This window comes from Dromiciops gliroides, chromosome 2 (genome assembly GCF_019393635.1).
Source record: "Dromiciops gliroides isolate mDroGli1 chromosome 2, mDroGli1.pri, whole genome shotgun sequence".
NCBI classification, from domain to species: Eukaryota; Metazoa; Chordata; class Mammalia; order Microbiotheria; family Microbiotheriidae; genus Dromiciops; species Dromiciops gliroides.
Window position 1 is genome coordinate 48,658,761 of NC_057862.1, and position 20,275 is coordinate 48,679,035.

The window sequence follows — 20,275 nt, forward strand, 5'->3', positions numbered from 1 at the left end:
TGAAGATAAAGTTAGAGAGGTAGAGGAAAAAATGGAAAGAGAAATGAGGGGGATGCAGGAAAGACAAGAGAAAAAAGTCAACAGCTTGAAAAGTCAAATGGAAAAGGAGGTACAAAAGCTCTCTGATGAAAATAATTGCCTAAGAATGAGGATTGAACAAATGGAAGCCAGTGACTTTATGAGAAACCAACACACAATAAAGCAAATCCAAATGAATAAAAAAATAGAGGGCAATGTGAAATACCTTCTGGGGAAAACTGCTGACCTGGAAAATAGGTCCAGGAGAGATAATTTGAAAATTATTGGTCTACCTGAAAACCATGATCAAGGAAAGAGCTTAGACACCATCTTCCAAGATATTCTCAGGGAAAATTGCCCTGAAATTCTAGAAGAAGAAGATAAAATAGAAATTGAAAGAATCCACCGATCACCTCCAGAAAGAAATCCCAAATTCATAGGAATATTATACCCAAATTCCAGAGCTTTCAGGTCAAGGAGAAAATATTGCAAGCTGACAAAAAGAAAGAATTCAAGTACTGTGGAGCCCCAGTCAGGATAGCACAAGATCTAGCAGCTTCTACATCAAAGCACCAGAGGGCATGGAATATGATATTCCAAATAGCAAAGGAAATGGGATTACAACCAAGAATCACCTACCTAGCAAAAACTCAGCATAATCTTTCAGCGGAAAAAATGGGACTTTAATGAAAAAGAAGACTTTCAGATATTTGTGATGAAAAGACCTGAACTGAATGGCAAATTTGACTTTCAAATACAAGACCCTAGAGAACCATAAAAAATTAGAGCTGGGGGACATACCTGGGGTCGTACAGTGGGCGACTGTCTTTATGTCTGAGGCCAGGTTTTGGCTGGGATCCCCCTGGGTCCAGGGATGATGCTTTGTCCACTGTGTCACTTAGCTAGGTGATGACATCTTTAGGGTTAAATTGAGGGGTGAAGGGAATTCACTGGGGGAGGGGGAAGGGAAGAGGTGAAATCCCACATGAAAGAAACAGGAAAAGGCTTATGAAGTGGGGGAAGAGATGGGGGAGGAGCAGGGCAGTAAATGAATTTTACACTCATCAGAAAAGGCTCAAAGACCTTAAACTCATCAGAGCTGCCTCAAGGAGGGACTAACACACACACCCAACTGGGTGGGTAATCTATTTAGTCTGGGCAGTAAATGAGCCTAACACTCATCAGAATTGGCTGAAAGACCTCAATCTCATTAGAATTGGCTCAAGGAGGGAATAATGTACACACTCGATTGGGTGGAGTAATCTCTCTAACCCTGCAGGAAAATAGGAGGGGAAGGGGATAAAGAGAGAGGGGCAAAAGAAGGAAGGGCAGAGTGGGGGAAGGGACAGACAGAAGCAAATCCCTTTTGAAGAGTGATAGGATGAAAGAAGATGGATAATAGAATATCATGGGGAAGGGAATAGGATAGAAGGGAAACAGTTAACAATCATGAAAAAGAGAAAAGGGGGAAAAATTGTACAAAAAATATTTATAGCAACTCTTGGTGGAGGCTAAGAACTGAGAATCAAGGGAATGTCCATCAATTGAGGAATGATGGAAAAAGCTATGCTATATGATTGTAGTGGAATGGTCTTGTGTTACAGGAAATGACAAACAGGATGATCCCCGAAAAAACCTGGAAAGACTAATGAACATCGACGTACAGTGAAGTGAGCAGAGCTGGGAGGACACTGTGCGTAGTGACAGCAGTATTGTTCAATGAGCAATTGTGAATGACTTAACTACTCTCAGCAATGCAATGATCCAAGACAATCCCAAGGAACTAATGAGGAAGCTTACTATGCACCCCCATAGAAAGAACTGATAAAAAATTGCGATCTTGTGGAGGGGGGAGGAAAGGGAGGAGGGAGAACAATTTGGAACTCTAAATCTTATGAAAATGATGTTGAAAACTACCCTCACATGTAACTGGAAAATAAAATAAATGTTTGTTGCTAAAAAAAAAAAAAAGGACGACAAAAGAAGCCCCCACCATGAAGGGCAGTCACACTTAGAAATTCTTGCTTACAGTATTTGGGAAAATATGGCTTATGTTAAGAACCAAAGTACCAATTAAAAGAAAATATTGCTGTCTGAAAATAAATGAGTTAATTTTCAAAAAGAATTCTATAAACCTGTATGGTTTTCTAAGTCAATATGCAGCCTGTATGGATCCTGTTTCTATCTGAGTTTGACACTGCTGATCTAGAGTACTGGCTCAACCAACTTCTGTGATCTCTCCCTCATCAGATCTCTTAGCACTAGATGCTCTTTTCCTGTATTTCCATTAGTCAATATGGAAAAGCTGGTAGGGCCCTTCTCCATGTAATGGTAATCTAGCAGCCCTGGCTGGGGCTTTCTTGGCAAAGATACTGGAGTGGTTTGCCATTTCCTTTTTCTGTGGATTACAGCAAACAGCCTTGCCCAGTGACTTGCCCAGGATCACACAGCTAATGAGTGTCTGAGGCCAGATCTGAACTCAGGTCTTCCAGAATCTAGGCCCAGCACTCTATCCAGTGAGTCACCTAGCTGTCTGTATTTGTAGTTATAGCTTGAAAAGTTAGAAATTAATCATTACTCTGACAACAATAACATGTCTGATCTCATAATTCTTAGAACTACCCTTAGGCACTTATGTTTCAAAATTCAAGTAGGATAGAAGACAGAGAACTGGACTCAGGAGTCAGGATCCTGCATTCAACTCTCAGCTCTAACACTTCCCGGATATGAGGGTATGGGTTAACAATTGAACTCCTCTGAACCCCCATGGCCTTCTCTGTAAAATGAGGGTACAGCAGGGAGTCAAGCAAGTATGCTTCCACTAGTTACTAAACAGCGTTCTTGCTGGGAAAACCCTTTGTAAAACTTGAAAAGAGCTGTATAAAGTTGAGTTTCTTCTTATATTGGTGCATTATTCCGGCGTGGGCATTCCCTTTGCCAACCCAGATTACAAGTACTTTATGCTTCTGTATATTGTTTTATGAGTTGCTTCACTCTCCCTCCCCGCTAGCCCCACAACATCATCCCCTAGTGGCTAAGCTGCTGGGGCCATGTGTTTCTCTCATCTTGGCAGGTCCTCAGGTGATAGGAATCTACTGACAGGCCTGTCCTGGAAGGCTTTCTACCTAGCTAAGACCTGCAAGAAACTGAATTTGGCTGGCACAGGGTTCAAAAATATCCCAAGCTAGACCCACACTAATGAAATCATGAACTTTCTGAAGTACTGACAGCTAAAGACCCTGCCAAGCCCTACTCTATGATACTAGTTTATATGGACACACACATCTTCTCTTTCCTAAGGCCTTGTCTTCTTTATTGCTGAATTCCCACCAAATCCTACAGAGCAGGCTTGAAATAAGTCTCTAATAACTGAATGAATGAAGGAAATCATTTTGTCCTCATAACAAGCCAAAGAAGATATAAATGAGTTATGCTATTTGTCTATGTTATGATATAGATAAGCTATTTTATGTGTGTATGTTATAAATGAGTCTCAGAGAAGTGATTTGCCCTTAGTTATATTATAGTAGTATTAATATACTATATTAAGTGACAAAGTCAGAACTTCCAACCTTTAAGTTAAGAGTTCTTAGAGTTAGAACTTAAGCATCTCTTGTAATTTTTAAAATTACCTAATACTCAATAGTCAATAGGAACCTCTAGAGGGAAGAAAATTGGTTATCTTCCCAACCCTCCTGCTGTAGGCTACAATAAAGAATAGTTACACTGCCCAAGGGCAGATGCACCAGTTTTATTAATGCTCTGGATCCTAACCCATATAGACACTGGAGTCAAGAGGAATGAAGGTATTGACTCCGGTGTAAACCAATTCCCAATACAGGTTACATTGAGGTTCGTACAAATGAGATTTAGAAAGGAGTATGGCCTACATGACAACTTGCAGTGGCAGAGAGGTAGTTCAATGGATAGAGCACTGGGTCTGGAATCAGGAAAACTCATCTTCCCGAGTTCAAATTTAGCCTCAGATGCTTACCAGATGGGTGACCCTGGGCTCACTTAACTCCTATCTGCCTTAACCCACTAGAGAAAGAAACGGCCAACCACTCCAGTTATCTGTACCAACACAACATGATAACTGAAAGCTCTTGACAGCTTTCCTGAGGTCACATTATTCACAACCAGCTTGTTGACCAGTATGAATGATAGCTGTGAGATGACTAACACAGCAGCATTGATGTCCACCACTCTCTTGGCTCTCTCTCAGCACCAAATGTGAGCTGCCTTGCAGAGGTAAACACTAATAGCCAAGGGTGCTGCCTCAGCTCCAAGCCGAATCCTCACCCCAGTCTGTTGCCTGAGGGTTGGATAAGGCTGTAGGTGCAACGGAGCCAATGCAGCCAACTGCAGATGGCTCTAAGAACGGCTGCCACCAACAGGCCCTTTTTATAACAATTTGGGAAGAAAGGACAACAGGAAACGTCTGCTCAAAGAGCTAAGTGACATGCCCTAAGCCCATAAAGCAGGCTTCCGAGAGGCTGCATCTAAGTTCAAGTCTCTCCAGGATAAATTTTGGTTTTTTTGTACTTTACTCCGTTTTAACAAATCATGTAATTATAAGATTAAAAACTGTAACAATTCTCTGGGACCAGTGATTTATTATGACAGTGTCCAGTGGAGGCCCAACTTAGATGAACTTCTTTGTTTTAGCAGAGAATGCCTTAATTTGGCTCATTTATAATGTTGCAGTGTTGCTTAAAATGAGTAGAAAATTCTATATCATGGTCTCTGAGTATAAAACATCTATATTCAAAGACCAAAATAAAATTACCTGTCCTGTGAGAAAAATTCCAGGATGCTCATGAGAAATAAAAAATGTCTTTAAACATGTTTTCACAACCAGCAGAATAAAAGCAATATGTCAATGTATTAGCCAAACCAGATTAACGGGGCACCTTTGTGCAGTGGATAGAGCACTGGGCTTGGAATCAGGAAGACTCATCTTCCTGAGTTCAAACCCTACCTCAGACACTTCCTAGCTGCGACCATGGCAAGTCACTTAGCCCTTTTTGTCTCAGTTTCCTCATCTGTAAAATGAGCTGGAAAAGGAAATGGCAAACCGTGGCGGTATCTTTGCCAAGAAAACCCTAAATGGGGTCACAAAGAGTCTAACACAACTGAAAAGACTAAACAACAAACTGGATACCTAAACTATGCCACTAGCAACATATTCAGTGCTATTCTTTCAGGGATACAGAAAATGGGAAGTCTGCCGACACAGTGAATAGGCATTTGCCAGCACCTACCACTGACTCCCATCTTAGAAGTGCTTTATAGCTCACATTTATGGAGCTTTTAAAAGTGTACACAATGCTTTACATAAATTACTTCATTTGAACCTCACAACCCTGTGACATAGGTTCTATTATTATCTTCATTTTCCAGTTGAGCAAACTGAGTCTCAGAGAGGTTAAGTGCCTGACTTATCCCGGGTTACACAGAGAATATCAAAGGAGAGATTCAAAACCAGGTCTTCCTGACACCAGGCAAGCACTCTAGCCACTGAACCACACCACCTTACCCAGTGCGTTTACACTTTTTTCACAACAGGTATTATGAGTATCACTATTTCCATTCCTACTCCATAGTATGTCCCTTCTCTACTGTGTTGTCGTAGGTCAATATAGGATGGCCTTTGACCCTAGCCATGCTACTTGGGGCCCAAGGGTCCTCGTCCTCATCCTTGTCTATAAAACAAGGGGGTCACACTAGACAGTCACTAAGGTATCTTCCAGCTCTTACCATTGGACAAAATCCAGGGAGGGCAGAAGGCAGAAAGGTGGGGTGAAGCAGGGCTGGGGATATGTATGTAACAGCTAACTCCTTTTACCTTAGAACCTGGAAAGGAGGTAAGGAAAGAGGAAAGAGGGCTGACACAGAAGAATCCTTCCGAGTTGTTTGAAGTACCTTTTGTACTGCTGTGATAAAAGTCTTCTTTTAGGGGAAGGGGAGGCTAAGACTTCTCAGCCTAGGGTCTGAGATCAGGTGAAAAAGAAAATGCCAATAGGATGATACTTACAAGAGTTGTGTCGACGACGGAAACTTCTGGACTGACTCAATGATTCCATGTGCCTGTCCACATAGCTCTTTGAGCACGGCTGCTGTGGTGAAATGGCAACATCCTGGGTCCTCATCTCTGCTCTCTTGGGGATATTCTGGGGGGCACTGGAGGACATGGACTTCTTGAGCAGTTTGCCTGTGCCGTTCTGATTAATTCCCACCTGACAGCCAACACCAGGGAGGCCTAATTCTGTCTGCTGTGGGTCTCCACATTGCTGGCTGTCACCAGAACTTGGTATCTCCAGGATTTTCAACTCTGTAATGTCACCCGCCCTGAAACAGACAAAATGAGTCCCAATCTCAGAACCCAAATCCTGGTAAATAGCAATGAAAAGCAATGCTGCCAATCAGTCAGAAGCACCCACTTATCTCACTGAGGCTTGGGAGCAAAAGAACTAGGGAAGGTTGTCAGGGCCCTCAGAAACAGGGCTCATCCTGCAGTATAATATTCAGCAGGAATACTGTACCCTTTTGGAAGGAGAAAGGTCATTTGCTGATTTATGGCTACTTTAAAAGCAGAATAGAAAAAATAAACCCAAGTAAAATGTTATTGGCCACATTAAAAATTCTCAAATTCATCCACCAAATACTTCCTCGGTTCCTGCTATGTGCACAGCCCCATGCTAGGCCCAGGGGAGTGCATGCAGGAGGGCAGGGTGTGTTACCAATTGAGCACTGAGGAACTCGTGATCTAGCTTAGCTGCTCTGGCTTTTCATTTCCTCCACATGGCCATGTGTGCTAGCCGTGGAGCAAAGGGATCGTGTCCTGAGCCAGAAGGGACAAGCTGACAGCACAGGGCAGCAAGCAGCTCAGAGCAGGTAGGAAGAAGGTGTATTGGAAGTCTGCCCATTCAGAACATTGGAAAAGGCTCTGGAGAGAGATAGCACTGGACAAACAGGAAAGGCAGGCGTCATAATGACCAAAGAAAAAAATCATTTTCAAATTCGGAGGCTATACACTGCCCGCACTCTTCCTTCAGAGTGCCATTTTCGAATACTCCTGTCCACACAAACCCTGGGAGTAGGAGAAGCACAGCTGTTGTGCTATAGCTCTGTAATGGTATCATCAGTAGACCCACTGTGTGTTCTAGCATACTACTAACCATACGGAGAAATATCATACATTGACACCCCCCAGAGGGGGTGGTTGATGGAAGGTGAGGCTGGTGTGATGAAACAATGGGATTTCACAGATACTCAAAGACCCACCTGGAGATTAATCTAGACTGGCTGAATCAAGTGAGAGCGACTGACTGCTGATTAGCCTACTTCAAGTTAACTGGACTGTAATCACACCTGGCTATCTCTTAAGAAGGTATTGTTCTCAGAAGCTAGACTGTGAACTCAATTTGAGAACACCTTCAAAACCAATGGATTTGGATGATGCCAACCAATCAGCTTGAAGCAGTGTGTAAGGACCCCTCTGTTCCAGAGCTATAAAAAGCTTCCACAATCAGCTTACTAGGGAGTTCCTGATTAAAACAGGCTCCTGGAGGAGGACTTGAGGAAGAACCTAACCAGGCTGGAACTCTAGGCTAGGTAGGACTTCTTTTTCTTAACTTTCTGAACTCCTTGTGAATATCTGTATGCTTTAATAAATGTTTAATGCCCAAAGACTGGTGCTGAATCTTCTAATTTAAGGGATTTTATATATAGATTTTAAATATCACACTGGTTATGCCACTGGAGATGAAAACAATTCCAACTTTCCAAAACCTAGTACATTTTGTTTTAACGATGTCTACATAAAAAGAAAATTCATTTGTGTATTGATCATAACATAATACAAATTACTAAGAACAAAGAATTAAATGTATCTTTTTTTAAAGGTTATATCATATCCACAGACTGAAATAAATATAAAAACTGTATTGTGAGTTCCGAAGGGGAGGGGCGTTCCCGACCATAAAAATGCATACAAAATATTAAAAACAAAACAAATTTAAAAAACTAGTGCATAGGGACACTGCATTACTTGTAAAAAGGAACTCAGTAACATAACTGAATAGCAGAGCTCTGTAATGCTTTCTCCTGCATTCTGGTTCAAATTCCTTTTCTTGTTAAGATAAATACATGGAATTGAAATGTTTATGAAACTTGCCTGCAAGTTAGTTCCAATAAATCCAAACTGAAAAACCCCAAAACCAAAAACCACCTTGAGATCAATCATCAGAGGAAAGAGAAGAGGCCCAGGGATGCCAACGTTCATGGGCCAGCCATGCTCCAGCAAAGGGCAAAGAGGGGCATGGGGTGGTAACATCTAGTTTAGAGATTACTGGAAGACAGATGCCAATCGACCAAATGGGAATTTCTGATCCATTTAGAAAGTTCAAAAAATAAAAAATTACAACAAACTTTATGTAAGTGGCTACACTGCAATTTAGAAGCCTCTCTTCTCCTTTGAAGCCCACAGCATCAAACCTGTGTACTCAATCAAGATGATGGTGGCAACTCTCCCTCCTTTCTCAGGGACTCCCTCGCCTGGCTCACCACCTTCCTTTCCTCCTCAGTTTCTGTCCTTTTACCAAAATGTACAGCATCTATGCAGATGCTCCCTCGGTCTCCAATCTCAAAATCCCACAGGCTCTTTAAATGCCATCACTTACTCCTTCCTTTACTACACATGAAGATGGTCTTTTACTTCCCTGATGAACCATTTCTATACCTGACCAAAATCCCCTAACATTCCATCTCTCTCTCTATGCCTTGCCCTCACCGAGCCCTCCAACACATCTATCCTTTGGTACTTTTTCAGAAAAGTACAGGTGCAGAGATGGGAACGAGCAAGGGAAAAATGTTAGACTAATAATAACACCTCACATGTATATAGAGCATGTGTGTGTGTGTCTGTGTGTGTCTGTCTGTCTCTGTCTCTTTCTTGATTAGCTCTCCAAGGCCCTGAGATGTCATTGTACTTAGGCAGGACAGTGGACCAAGTGCTAGACTTGGTGTCAGGAAGGACTTAGTTCAAATCCAGCATCAGATGCTAACAGTCTGGGTCAGCCACAGTTTCTTTATCAGTGAAAAGGGGACAGTAACAGCGTTGGTGTGAAGATCAAGGGAGGTAACAGACTTTTACACGTACAGCGCTTTGCCAGTCTTCAAGTGCTACTGGATTATCCTGCTTTTTTCCTGTTGCTGCTCCCAGAACCTGGCATCGTAAGACTCGGTAACTTCCCTGGAGCTCGGCCCATCCTTCGGCAGCTCTCTCCTAATCCGTGTCCCAGCATCTTCAGCCCTCTGGGCCTCTGCTCACTTTCTTCAGTGATTCCAGCACTGCTTGACAGCATTCCTTCTCCCACCACCATCTCTGGTGACTTCAATGTGAGGATGGCCCTTCACGTGCCTGGCTTCTCATGGAAGGGAGGGAGCTTCTTTACTCTCCTGCCACCCACCATGACCACCACAAACTAGACTTCACCATCATCTAAACTGCTTAACCACCCAAACTGGAAGCTCTAAGCTTTCTCTCCAAAGCCTGCCTCCTGCCTCCTACCTCCCACTTCCTGCCTCCTGCCTCCTGCCTTCTGCTCCATCCCTTCCCATTCTCCTGGTTCAGTTGCTACAGCAATAGTCCTGACCTTCGGGCAGCCTTACAACAATACACACTCCGTGACACTAGAAATGCTCAGCCCCTTGATCTTTGTTGTTCCTCCTGTAGCCATGCCCAGCCCCAAATAACAACCACCACTGACCTTTCCCCTTTTCCTCCTGAGAAGAACTCTGCTTTCAGTCACAACCAAGTCCACTAGAAATGGGCGGTAACCAGCACTAAGGCCAGGCAGGTCAGTGGCTCTTTATCTCACTGTCTCCTATCACACTCTCCACAGCAGCCACTAAAACCTTCTCCCTTCTCTACTCTGCACTTTCTTCCCTGTCTCTTTTGTGGGTCTCTGTTCCTCTTTCTACCCTGGAAATATGGGCAACTCCCAAGGTTCTGTCCTCAGGCCCCTTCACTGGTTCTGTTCTTTCCCTTGGCAATCGCATCTCCTCCCATGATTTCTATTATTCTCTCTGGTTAGATGACTTCCAAGCCTCTATCTCCAACCCTGAACTCTCCCTTGAACTCCAGAGTCCAACACTGGCTGCAGGCATTTCTATCTGGATGTCCTCAGAGCACCTGCATAGAACATGCCGCTCCTCACTTCTGTGGTCTCCCAAGCTATCCAGGGTCAAGACCTTGATTCTTCTTTCTCCCCCACAGCAGCCAAGTCCAACTGATCCACCTGCAAAATAGCTGTTGTCCATTTCTTCCTCTCCCTTTCCCACTGAAACTATTTGAGTTCAGGGCCTGTTAAGTGCTCACCTGGACTCCTACAATAACTTCCTAGGCGACAGCCTTGCTTCCAGTCTTTCCTTCCCATAGCTGCCAGAGTAATCTTCCTCATGCGCAGGTTTCCCCATGTCACTTCCCTGCTTAAAATCCTTAGTGGCTCCCTACTGCCAAACAAATAAAATACAGATTCCTTAGCCTAACATTAAAAACCCTCTATGATCTGACTCTCACCTACCTCTCCAGACCCATTTCACATTGAAATTCTCCATACCCTAGATACTTTAGTCAAACTGGTTTCCCAAGTTCATCAATGCCCTTTATACACCCCAGCCCCTATCCTTGAAAAAGAGGTCTTTTCATGTACACATTTCAGGCCTCTTCAAGACTCTAAGGTCTGTCCTTGAGGTTAGGGACCGTGTTACCATTCAGCTTTGGACCCCCAACACCTAGCACAAAAGTATGGCAAAGTAGAAAAAAGATGAACTGAGAGGCAGGGGACGTGTGTTTGCCACTGACAATCAGGCCACCTTTAGGAAATTCAGTCCCCTCATCTCCAGCCCCCATCATTCCTCTTAGCTCTACATCTATCTGGACCCCTATTTATTCCAATTATTTATTCAGTACTAACCAGTTTGTATGGCAGCGAAACATGGACTACGTATACCAGACAAGAGAAGAAGCTTAACAGCGTCCACATGTGCTGCCTTGGCACATCCTTGGCATATCTTGGTCAGATAGCATCACCAACACAGAAGTGCTCCAACGCGCACAACTTCCAAGCATCTACACGCTACTGAAACAAAGACGGCTGTGCTGGCTTGGTCATGTGCACCGCATGCAAGATGGGTGCATTCCTAAAGACCTACTCTATGGTGAATTAGCCTCAGGTCAAAGACCTGCTGGATGCCCCCAGCTTCGCTACAGAGATGTATGCCAGCGAGACTTGAGGGCTCTGGGAATAGACATTGGCAGCTGGGAGGAGATGGCCAAGGACCTCACCGGATGGAGTTTAGTATTCAGGAGCAGCTTGCGCTCAGCTGAGATGGGCCTTCAAGCTCGGGAGGAAGAAAAACGAATGAGATGCAGGAACCCACGGGCAACAGAGAACACAGTTTTCCGATGTCCTCATTGTGGCAGGAGCTGTGGCTCCCATATCGGACTGCACAGCCACACTGTGGCCTGTGGCTCTTCAGGGCGCTGATCCATGGTCGTCCTCGACTGGTGGAAGCCTACTACTATTACTAACCAGTTTGATGTGATTCCACAGGAGTTCTGACAGTAGGCCTCAGAGCTGTGAACTGTAGATTGTAAGTTCACTTGCTCAATGGTAGGAAGCTAAGTAGAGAGGACCTCCACCCTTGTTTTTCCTTGTTATAATGACCAAGCCCAGCATGATAGAGGTGACTCAATTACATGGAAAGTCCCCCCAATCCCAGCTATTTTTGTTGCCCCTCTGTCCCTTCTAATCCTTCTATTGCCCAACATGGGTAGATGACCATGAGCACTTGGCCAGTGAGTGACCCTGGTTGCTGGCCTGCAGGGCCTCTCTTTCTACCAGGCCATGGGTGTGCTCATCAACTTTGGTAGGACCTCCTAAAAGATGTCGGTTAGTTTGCTCACTATTCTGTATTTTGTGTAAACCCTCCTGAAAGGTAATAGATAAGGTCTATCCTTCAATCAGACTGTATTTTTGGCTTGCTTCACCTGCACTGTCGGGGTATCAAGAACTATCAAGCAAATGGTGAAGCCAGAGACCAAGTCAAATAATCTTTTGTCTATACTTGATTCAACTACAAAAAGTTGAAAATAAAGAAAAAATGATAGAATGCAAATGGGAAAGAAAATTTTTGAAATATACTCACTTTAAAAATACCAATCAAAATAGTCTACTGGATATGCTTTAACTAAATTACCTGTCTTTTACTAATATGATGTTAAAGGAAAATAAGCAGCAGTGTTGTTCTTAATACAAGATATGTAATTCTCAAGTAGAATGACAGTTCTTGGCTTTAACACACTGGCTTCTGGGGATAAACTGTAGCAAAAGCACACGTATTTAAAATATGGTGAACTGTGCAAGTAGAAGAAGAAATCTCACCAAAAAACCAACAAGAACCCTATAGGTAAAGAAAAGAAAAAAGGTGGCCCACATAACACGTACAAGAGATGGAAAGAAAAATCCTAAAGACAAAAAGAAAAAATGATTATTTTGAAACAAACATATTGGAATAACCTCTTATTCCATTTGCACAACTGAAAGTCAAACAACACACTGCCAGTAAACATTTCCGTATCACATACATGGAAACCAATTAATAGGCAAACCCTGAGCACTACACTTGAATGGAGTATGAGAAGAAAGCACACTGAAAGCTCTAGGCCCCAGGAGACCCTTAACAAAAATGTCTGTCGAATTGAATGGACTTTGGCACAGAGGCAATTCAAGGGCACTAGTCATGCTAGGAAACACCGAACAAAAATAAGCTCTAGGGTCAAGTCCTATGGTGCACTGTGGTGACCAAGAAAGGGGAGCAGAAGAGGAGACTTGTAAAGATACTCACCTGAAGGTGACTTCTGGCACTAAACACTTCACTCCATTGTGGAAAGGCCGGGTCAAAGAGATGGTCTGGCTGACCTGGTCCACTGCTGATACTCTTCCCTGATAGACTCCCAGGCTGTCCCCACAGTTGATGGATACGATGCTGCCCAGCCAATCTGAAGCCATGTTTCTGATATGGGATTACTATAACAAAGAAGGGAAAGAGCAATGGGTCAAGCCCAAGCCATATTCTGGAAAGCTGGACACTGGGCAAATACTAGGTTTAATAAATGGGCCCCTCCATACTTTTAAGGGAGCTAATTGAACATAAGTCAGCATTAAAACATCTGGTGTTTTGTTGTTTTTCAGGTAGCTCATGAATTAATCCAAAGAACCTTGAACTTAAAAATCAGGAGGAAAGCTTGGTTCTCACCAGCTCCACAACTAACTTGATATAACCACAGGCAAAGGATTTTTATCTTTCTAGGACTCAGTTTCCTCATCTGAAAAATGAAGGGGGTGGGCTAGATCAGAAGTCTCAAACACATGGCCTACAGGCTGCAAGCAGCCTACTACACTGCCAAGTGAGGCTCAAACCTGATTACAATGTAACTGGGAAACATGCATCCAAATAAAAATACATCCAAACAGAGATAATACTCTATTTTAAAAATAAGTCTGTGTGCAGCTGCAGAGACCCTCAGCAGCCCCTACGTCTATCTAGTTTGACACCACTGGACCAGATCATCACTCAAGTACCTTCTGCTCAGCAATAGGACCTTCCTCTAAAATCTTAAATCAAATCAACAACAGGATAGGAAACAAAATTTTAATTCATTATTTCACAGCAAATTCATCAGATAAAATTTACTTGTGCACCAATTTATAACCAAACAATTGTAATTACACATTTTAACATATAGGTCACCAAGCCGCTCAAAGATAATTCATAAAGAATAGTACACCTATTCTATAACTCCATGACAATGATCAACTTGAACTCAACCTTTTCTTAAGAAAAGATTACAATCTCCAAAAAAAAAAGTTTTTCTTTTTTCTTTCTTTTTTTGCAGGGCAATGAGGGCTAAATGACTTTCCCAGGATCACACAGCTAGTAAGTGTCAAGTGTCTGAGGCCGTATTTGAACTTAGGTCCTCCTGAATCCAGGGCCAGTGCTTTCTTTATCTACTGCACCACCTAGCTCCCCCCCCCCCCCCCCCCCCCCCCCCCCGCCAAAGTTTTTCAACAGGGAAAATAAACACACATCCTTTGACAGGACATAATAAATTTTCCACAAGATCCAGAAGTAATGTCTTTTGTGGGAAGTTTTTAAACTTCTGTTTAACACAATCGCTTATGTTTTTACATAAGACATTAAACAGAAGAACAGTACATTTGATAAATACTCAATAAATGTTTGTTAAATGGATAATAACAAGAGAAATATCAGGAACTCAATTAAAGCTGTGTTGGCATTTCCCAACAGGAACAGAAATGGGGTAAATGGGGTTTAAATCATTATTTTAGAGAAGTCTGTATAAAGAAAATATAGAAAAAGGGGTAAGAAAATGAGTCTAAGAACCCTAAAAACCTATAGTGACACAACTACCATAAAGCAGGTGAAAAGGCCTTTAGTCCATGCCAGTAATCTGTTGGCTTGTTCTGGTCAGCCACACTAAGTAATGATAATGTCCAATCTTGGCCTTTCCTTCAGTTGAGATGGGAAACTAGTGGAAGATGTCGCCAAAGGTGGTCACTCTGTCAGCTGATTTTGTTTAACTACTTTTATTCCAAGTGAAGGCATATCAGGAAATGACCATGTTAAGGAAAATAAGAGGCTTAAGTAAAACTTTCTGAAAATTCAAACGTTAACAATACTGCCATAGGGCTGCTCGATCTTTGCTGAGTGAGGGCATAAGGGATTTTCCCTCGAAGGATGAAGAGAACAGTGCCCTTCAGCAGCCTCTCTAAGTAGGTGGCAAGAGCTAAAAAGGAAGAGCTAAAAAGTTCGAGAAATGGCAGCACATAATTCTTTGTGCTGAAAGGGACCTTAAAAAGAACCTGATCCATGCCTCTTGTTTGAAGGTGAGGAAATGGAGCCCTTGCAGGAAGGGTAGTAACCAGCCTCTACTAGAGTCCAAACTCTCTAAGGCCAATACTCCTGAGCAGTGTGGATCAGCTCCTAGACAGGCAGGTAAATGCTACAAAAGGAGTTGCCAAAAGAATACTGATGGTCTGAGATACATTGGTAGAAAGTGGAAGGAATACTTATCAGACTTATCTCATTTCCTATTCAGTATTTTTTTGTTTTGGTATTTTTTGTGTGTGTGTTTTGTTTTTGGTGAGGCAATTGGGATTAAGTGAGTTGCCCAGGGTCACACAGCTAGTAAGTGTCAAGTGTCTGAGGCCGGATTTGAACTCAGATCCTCCTGAATCCAGGGCCAGTGCTCTATCCACTGCGCCACCTAGCTGCCCCTTGGTATTTTTTTTTAGCCACAAAAGCTAAGATTTCCTGTTTTTATTTGTGGTTTATCATACCCCACCCCCCACTTTCTTGACAAGTTTATTTTGACATTTCCATAGGCAAAATCATTGCACAACGAAAAAAGAAGAAACAAGTACTTAATGAATTCTAGTGTAGTCAAATATAAAGAGGAAAAACACTCAGAAATTCAAAAATGGAAGAAAAAGACAAGGTTTCCATTTCTCTTTTTCAATAGAAACTATTTTTATAACCTTTTAAAGTATTAAATGTTTTTTCATTTGCACAATGAAAATTGTTTTTTATGTGGAGTGATAGTAAAAAGCTCTAATACTGACGTACTCTTACTTCATGGGCAGGAAAAAGCTTTTCCTCCCTCCCTATATGAAGACAAATACCCTGTTATTTGGCTTCTTTTTCTTGTCCCTAATTCTCTAATCTCTTTAAGAAAAAGCCACCTCTATTTACCTTCAAAGAGAGAACTGAAGAACTCTGAGTGTAGACTGAAGTGTACTTTTCCACTTTCATTTTCTTGCTTTTTGGTGTTTTCTTTTGCAACGTGGCTAATATCAAAATGTGTTCTACGTGACTTCACATGTATCACTTGCCTTCTCAAGTGGTGGGAGAAGGGAATGGTGGAATGGTGGGAGAAGGGTAGGAGGGAGAGAATTCAGAAGTCACATTTTAAAAATATGAATGTGTAAAACCTTTAAAAAATATAACTGGAAAATGTTTAATGAAATAAGCTGCGTATAAACAACACATGTTGAGAAATCCTACCCTGAATCTTGCAGTACTGTATCCACTGATGAAACAAAACAAACCACATGGAATACTTTGTTTATTTTAAAGGAGTCACATTCCTTTCCAATCTAAAACACAACTTCAAAGACTACAGAGTACTCAGAGTGCTAACCCTACTTTTAGCTGAAGTTATTTCAGAAATGATGCATGTTATAAACAGTTAACAGAACCTGCAAACTGGGGAGAGGAAGGCAGGACCTGTGGGTGCAAGCCCACGGTATCTGCATAGTCTACATAGAAGGAACATACAAGTCACTAATTCATTTCTTCTTCATCACAACTAGGACAAGTGTCTGACCATGTGACTTTCCTGTTCAAAGACCTTCAGGGGCACCCACTGCCCAAAGGGAAAAGAACAAACTCCTCACCAGGCATTTATGCCCTCCCCAGTCTTGCCCCCAGCTTTATTTTGTACAATCTCTTTCAAGGACTCTACATTCTAGGGGGCAGCTAGGTGGCGCAGTGGATAGAGCACTGGCCCTGGATTCAGGAGGACCTGAGTTCAAATTTGCCCTCAGATACTTGACATTTACTAGCTGTGTGACCCTGGGCAAGTCACTTAACCCTCATTGCCCTGCAAAAACAAAACAAAAAAAGAACTCTACATTCTAGCCAAACCAGTGCAGCTCCCTTCACTTGGCCCTCCCTCTCCTTTTCTGTGCATTCAATGCCTCAGAATCTGGCTTTCTCCAAGACTCAGTTAATGTGCTACTTCCTCATGAAGCCTTTCATGATGCCTCAGCTCCCAGGATTCCCTTGCCCCCTCAATTTCCCACTATACTTCTTTGTGTACAACATCATAAGGTGGAATGTAAGTTTGTTGAGGGCAGGGATTGTTTTATTGTCTTGAACATACAAGGCACTTCGGCAACACAAATGAGCTGCACCATCCTGAATTATCAAGGACTATATGGAGACCAGAGACCAGAGACTTTCCTCTGCATATATAGAATATATAGCACAGAATGATGTTCTTTGGAAAACTCAGACATTCCCCCTTCATCTGGGAAAGTGTTTCTCTAGCTAATAAGAAAAAGATGACATAGTGAACTTCCTGACTTCAGGCCTCACGGCTTCTTGAATTGTAAAAACTCTATCATAATCCACTGTTGGACAAGCTGATTGTTAGGAAATCCTTCCTTACAACGAATAGGCCCAGATGCGCTTTAGAAATGGAAGGAACTTTAGAAATCATAGGTTAGCCCCCTGATTTTTGCAGATCAAAGGTTCGGAGAGTTTAAGTGACCTATCTACTTTAAGTCCCACACTCCTCCCCAAACTCTAAGGGCCACAGCAACAACTTTCCCCCAAAAAGGAAACCTCATTCTCACTTCAAACTGAGAAAATATCTTTTAAGGAACTTTAACAATGCCTAAAGCAACACTTCATAAAACAAGAATGACTACCATCCCACATCTTTTAAGTAGGCTTTAAATTTCATAATAGTGACAACAGGCTACTGAGATATCTACACTATTCTGATTTCCTTTCTGGTTAATGGGCATGTAAGAGACAGCTGGCCAGTCAGTGGTGCGGTATGTGCCGTGAACAAAGCAAAGCAAAATGGAAAATTCACTGGTCCCTGCCAACTCCAAACTCTGGTCTGATTAAAATCAGTCGCCCCCATGATCGAATAAAGTGGCCACAGGGTAGTCCTAACCGTAATACTAGAATGATTCCTAAAGAAAGCTGGGACCACGTCTTTCATAATTTACGAGTAAACTATTTCACAGCTGAGGAGCCGAACAAGAATCTTCGATCTTAACAAAACTTTGGAGAGGCTTAATCAGTACAAGGTCAGGAAGGAAGGGGCGGCCCCAGCCCTTTCCCCCACCCATCCACAGGTGTTACTAATTTCACCAGCAACTCCTGCCCTCCTAAGCCCTTCTCAAGATGTTGCGCCTGGGTACAAGAGCCTATCACCTCCTCGGTAGCAGGGACGACCTTTATGAATGGGGGAGGGGAGCGGGACTTGGAAAAGTCCACGTGGCTCCGGGTCAGAGACCCCGGAGCCTTCGAGGGTTTCTGATTCTCGTTCCAGTCTCCAAGCCCGCCACAAGCATCCCTGCTCGGCCCACGGGAGCACGGGCTGTTCGGGTTGGGAGGTGGCGAGACAGAGAAACTTCGCAGCCCAAGCCCTTCCCTCACTTGGGAGAAGAGGACACTGACGGTCCGAGAGAGGCAGCCGCCGGCCCAGGTCTCGCAGCAAGACCCAACTCGAAGCCCAGGTCTCGGGTGCTGCGTCCCTCCCCTACCCCCCCCCAACCCCCAGGCCCGCGGGCGGGAGGCAGGTTTGGGTCAGTACGGTCGGTCGCTACCGTGCGGCCCGCCCACGCCTCAGGTCCGGCCGCCCGGCCGGGCCGGGCCGGGCCTGGGGCCAGAGAGGGGGGAGCCCGCAGGGCAGGGAAGGAGAGAAGGCGAAAGGGAGAGCGAGCGGAGGGGGCCGCTGCCTCCGTACCGCCCCACACACTTACAGACCCCAGGGCCGCCGCCGCCCGCCGCCCGCCGCCGGCCGGAAGTGCCCGGGCGTCCCCACGCCGACGTCATGCCGTCACATCCGCCGCCGTCGCCGGGGCAACCGAGGCCTACGCCTGCCGGAGAGCTGGCGAGGTGATCGGCGCCGCCGCCCGGCGGCCGACGTGGGCGGGGCGGGTTTCAAACCCGACCTCGGCTCCTTAGCCGCTTGGTGACACCAGGCAGGTCAGTCTCCTCATCTATCAAATGGGCACGGTAACCTCCCAGCGTAGTTGTGTTTGTGAAGGGCGCAGCAGCCCTGAAAGTGTCCGATGAGGGGCTTCATCGCCGTCGGGGCGGAGGAGGTAGGACATCAGGCCTGGGAGGGAGAGATCTAAAGGGTCATGGGTTATAGGGGTCCTGAGTTCAGATGCAGCCTCGCGTCGGGGGGAGGGGGAGAAGGACTCGTTGGCTTCCCGCGGAGGCAACTGATGGCACTTTGTAACGGCTCTAACGGGTAGGAGGTTTTTGCTTGCACCAACTAGAAATCATAGATAGACTGATGACACGGACACGCTCCTTGGCCCACTTGTGCCCTCTGGAGCCGAGCAGACCGAATCCTACCAATCCTCCCGCCTGGCAGCCCCGAAGACCTTCAAAGATTGCTCCTCTGCAGTCTACCAGGCTATGCCTTCCCTGCCTCAGACGCAATTCTAAAGAACCAAGATGAACAAGGGGAGGGGAGGTGGATGACGGACTTCTCTAAGTGAATTCAGTTCCTGCCTAGAACACTTCCTAGCTGGGTGACCCTGGGCAAGTCACTGAACTCTGTTTGCCTCAGTTTCCTCATTTGTCAAATGATCTGGAGAAAGAAATGACAAACCACTCCAGTATTCTTGCCAATTAATTTACCTCTTTGCAATTTCTACCCACTCCTCCCAGTTCTGCCTTTTAGGGAAAAGAAAGGTCAAGTCCTTATTCCCTGAGCCAGCCCCTTCCAGTACTTTAAGATAGCCATCATGCCCCCCCACCCCCATCTTCTGTAGCCTAAACACCCCTAATTCCTTCCATATATCCTCATATGGCATTATCCTTTTAAAAATTATTTTATTATTATTTTTTTGTAAGGCAGTTGGGGTTAAGTGACTTGCCCAGGGTCACACAGCTAGTAAGTGTCAAGTGTCTGAGGCCAGATTTGAACTCAAGTACTCCTGAATCCAGGACTGGTGCTTTATCCACTGTGCCACCTAGCTTCCCCCATGATCCTTTTTAAAAGAAAACATTTTTTGATTTATTATTTTAAACATTTTTTTAAATTTTGAGTTCCAAATTGTCTCCTTCCCACCCACCCCCACCTCCCAGTGAAAGAGCAGTCCCTATGATATCAATTATATGTGTGAAATCATGTAAACCTTTCTACATTAGCCTTATCACAAAAAAGAGAAAAAAAAAAGAAAGCAAGAAAATTCTATTTCAATTTGCCTCAGAGTTCATCCTTTTTTTTTTTTTCTGGTGGTAGATAGTATTTTTTATCATGAGTCTTTTGGAACTGTCTTGGATCATTGTAAAATAAGAGTAGCCAAGTCTTTCACAGCTGATCAGCATTATAACATATAACATGACC

General features: G+C 43.9%; 1 protein-coding gene across 2 annotated transcripts in view; it reads right to left on the bottom strand.

The window, feature by feature from the left end:
• EDC3 (enhancer of mRNA decapping 3) overlaps nucleotides 1-18,295 on the bottom strand; it is a 78,118-nt gene extending 59,823 nt beyond the window's left edge. Inside the window, exons 1-3 of one of the 2 annotated variants that reach the window (XM_043981594.1) lie at nucleotides 18,121-18,295; nucleotides 12,934-13,115; nucleotides 6,056-6,369 (exon numbers count right to left, since the gene is read on the bottom strand). In XM_043981594.1, the coding sequence (XP_043837529.1) occupies nucleotides 6,056-6,369; nucleotides 12,934-13,097 (478 nt within the window). In that variant the 5' untranslated portion in view covers nucleotides 13,098-13,115; nucleotides 18,121-18,295. Of the gene's footprint in view, nucleotides 1-6,055; nucleotides 6,370-12,933; nucleotides 13,116-15,861; nucleotides 16,092-18,120 lie in introns of those variants that run through there. The other variant, XM_043981595.1, reaches the window with a different exon arrangement.
• Nucleotides 18,296-20,275: the final 1,980 nt, after the last annotated feature.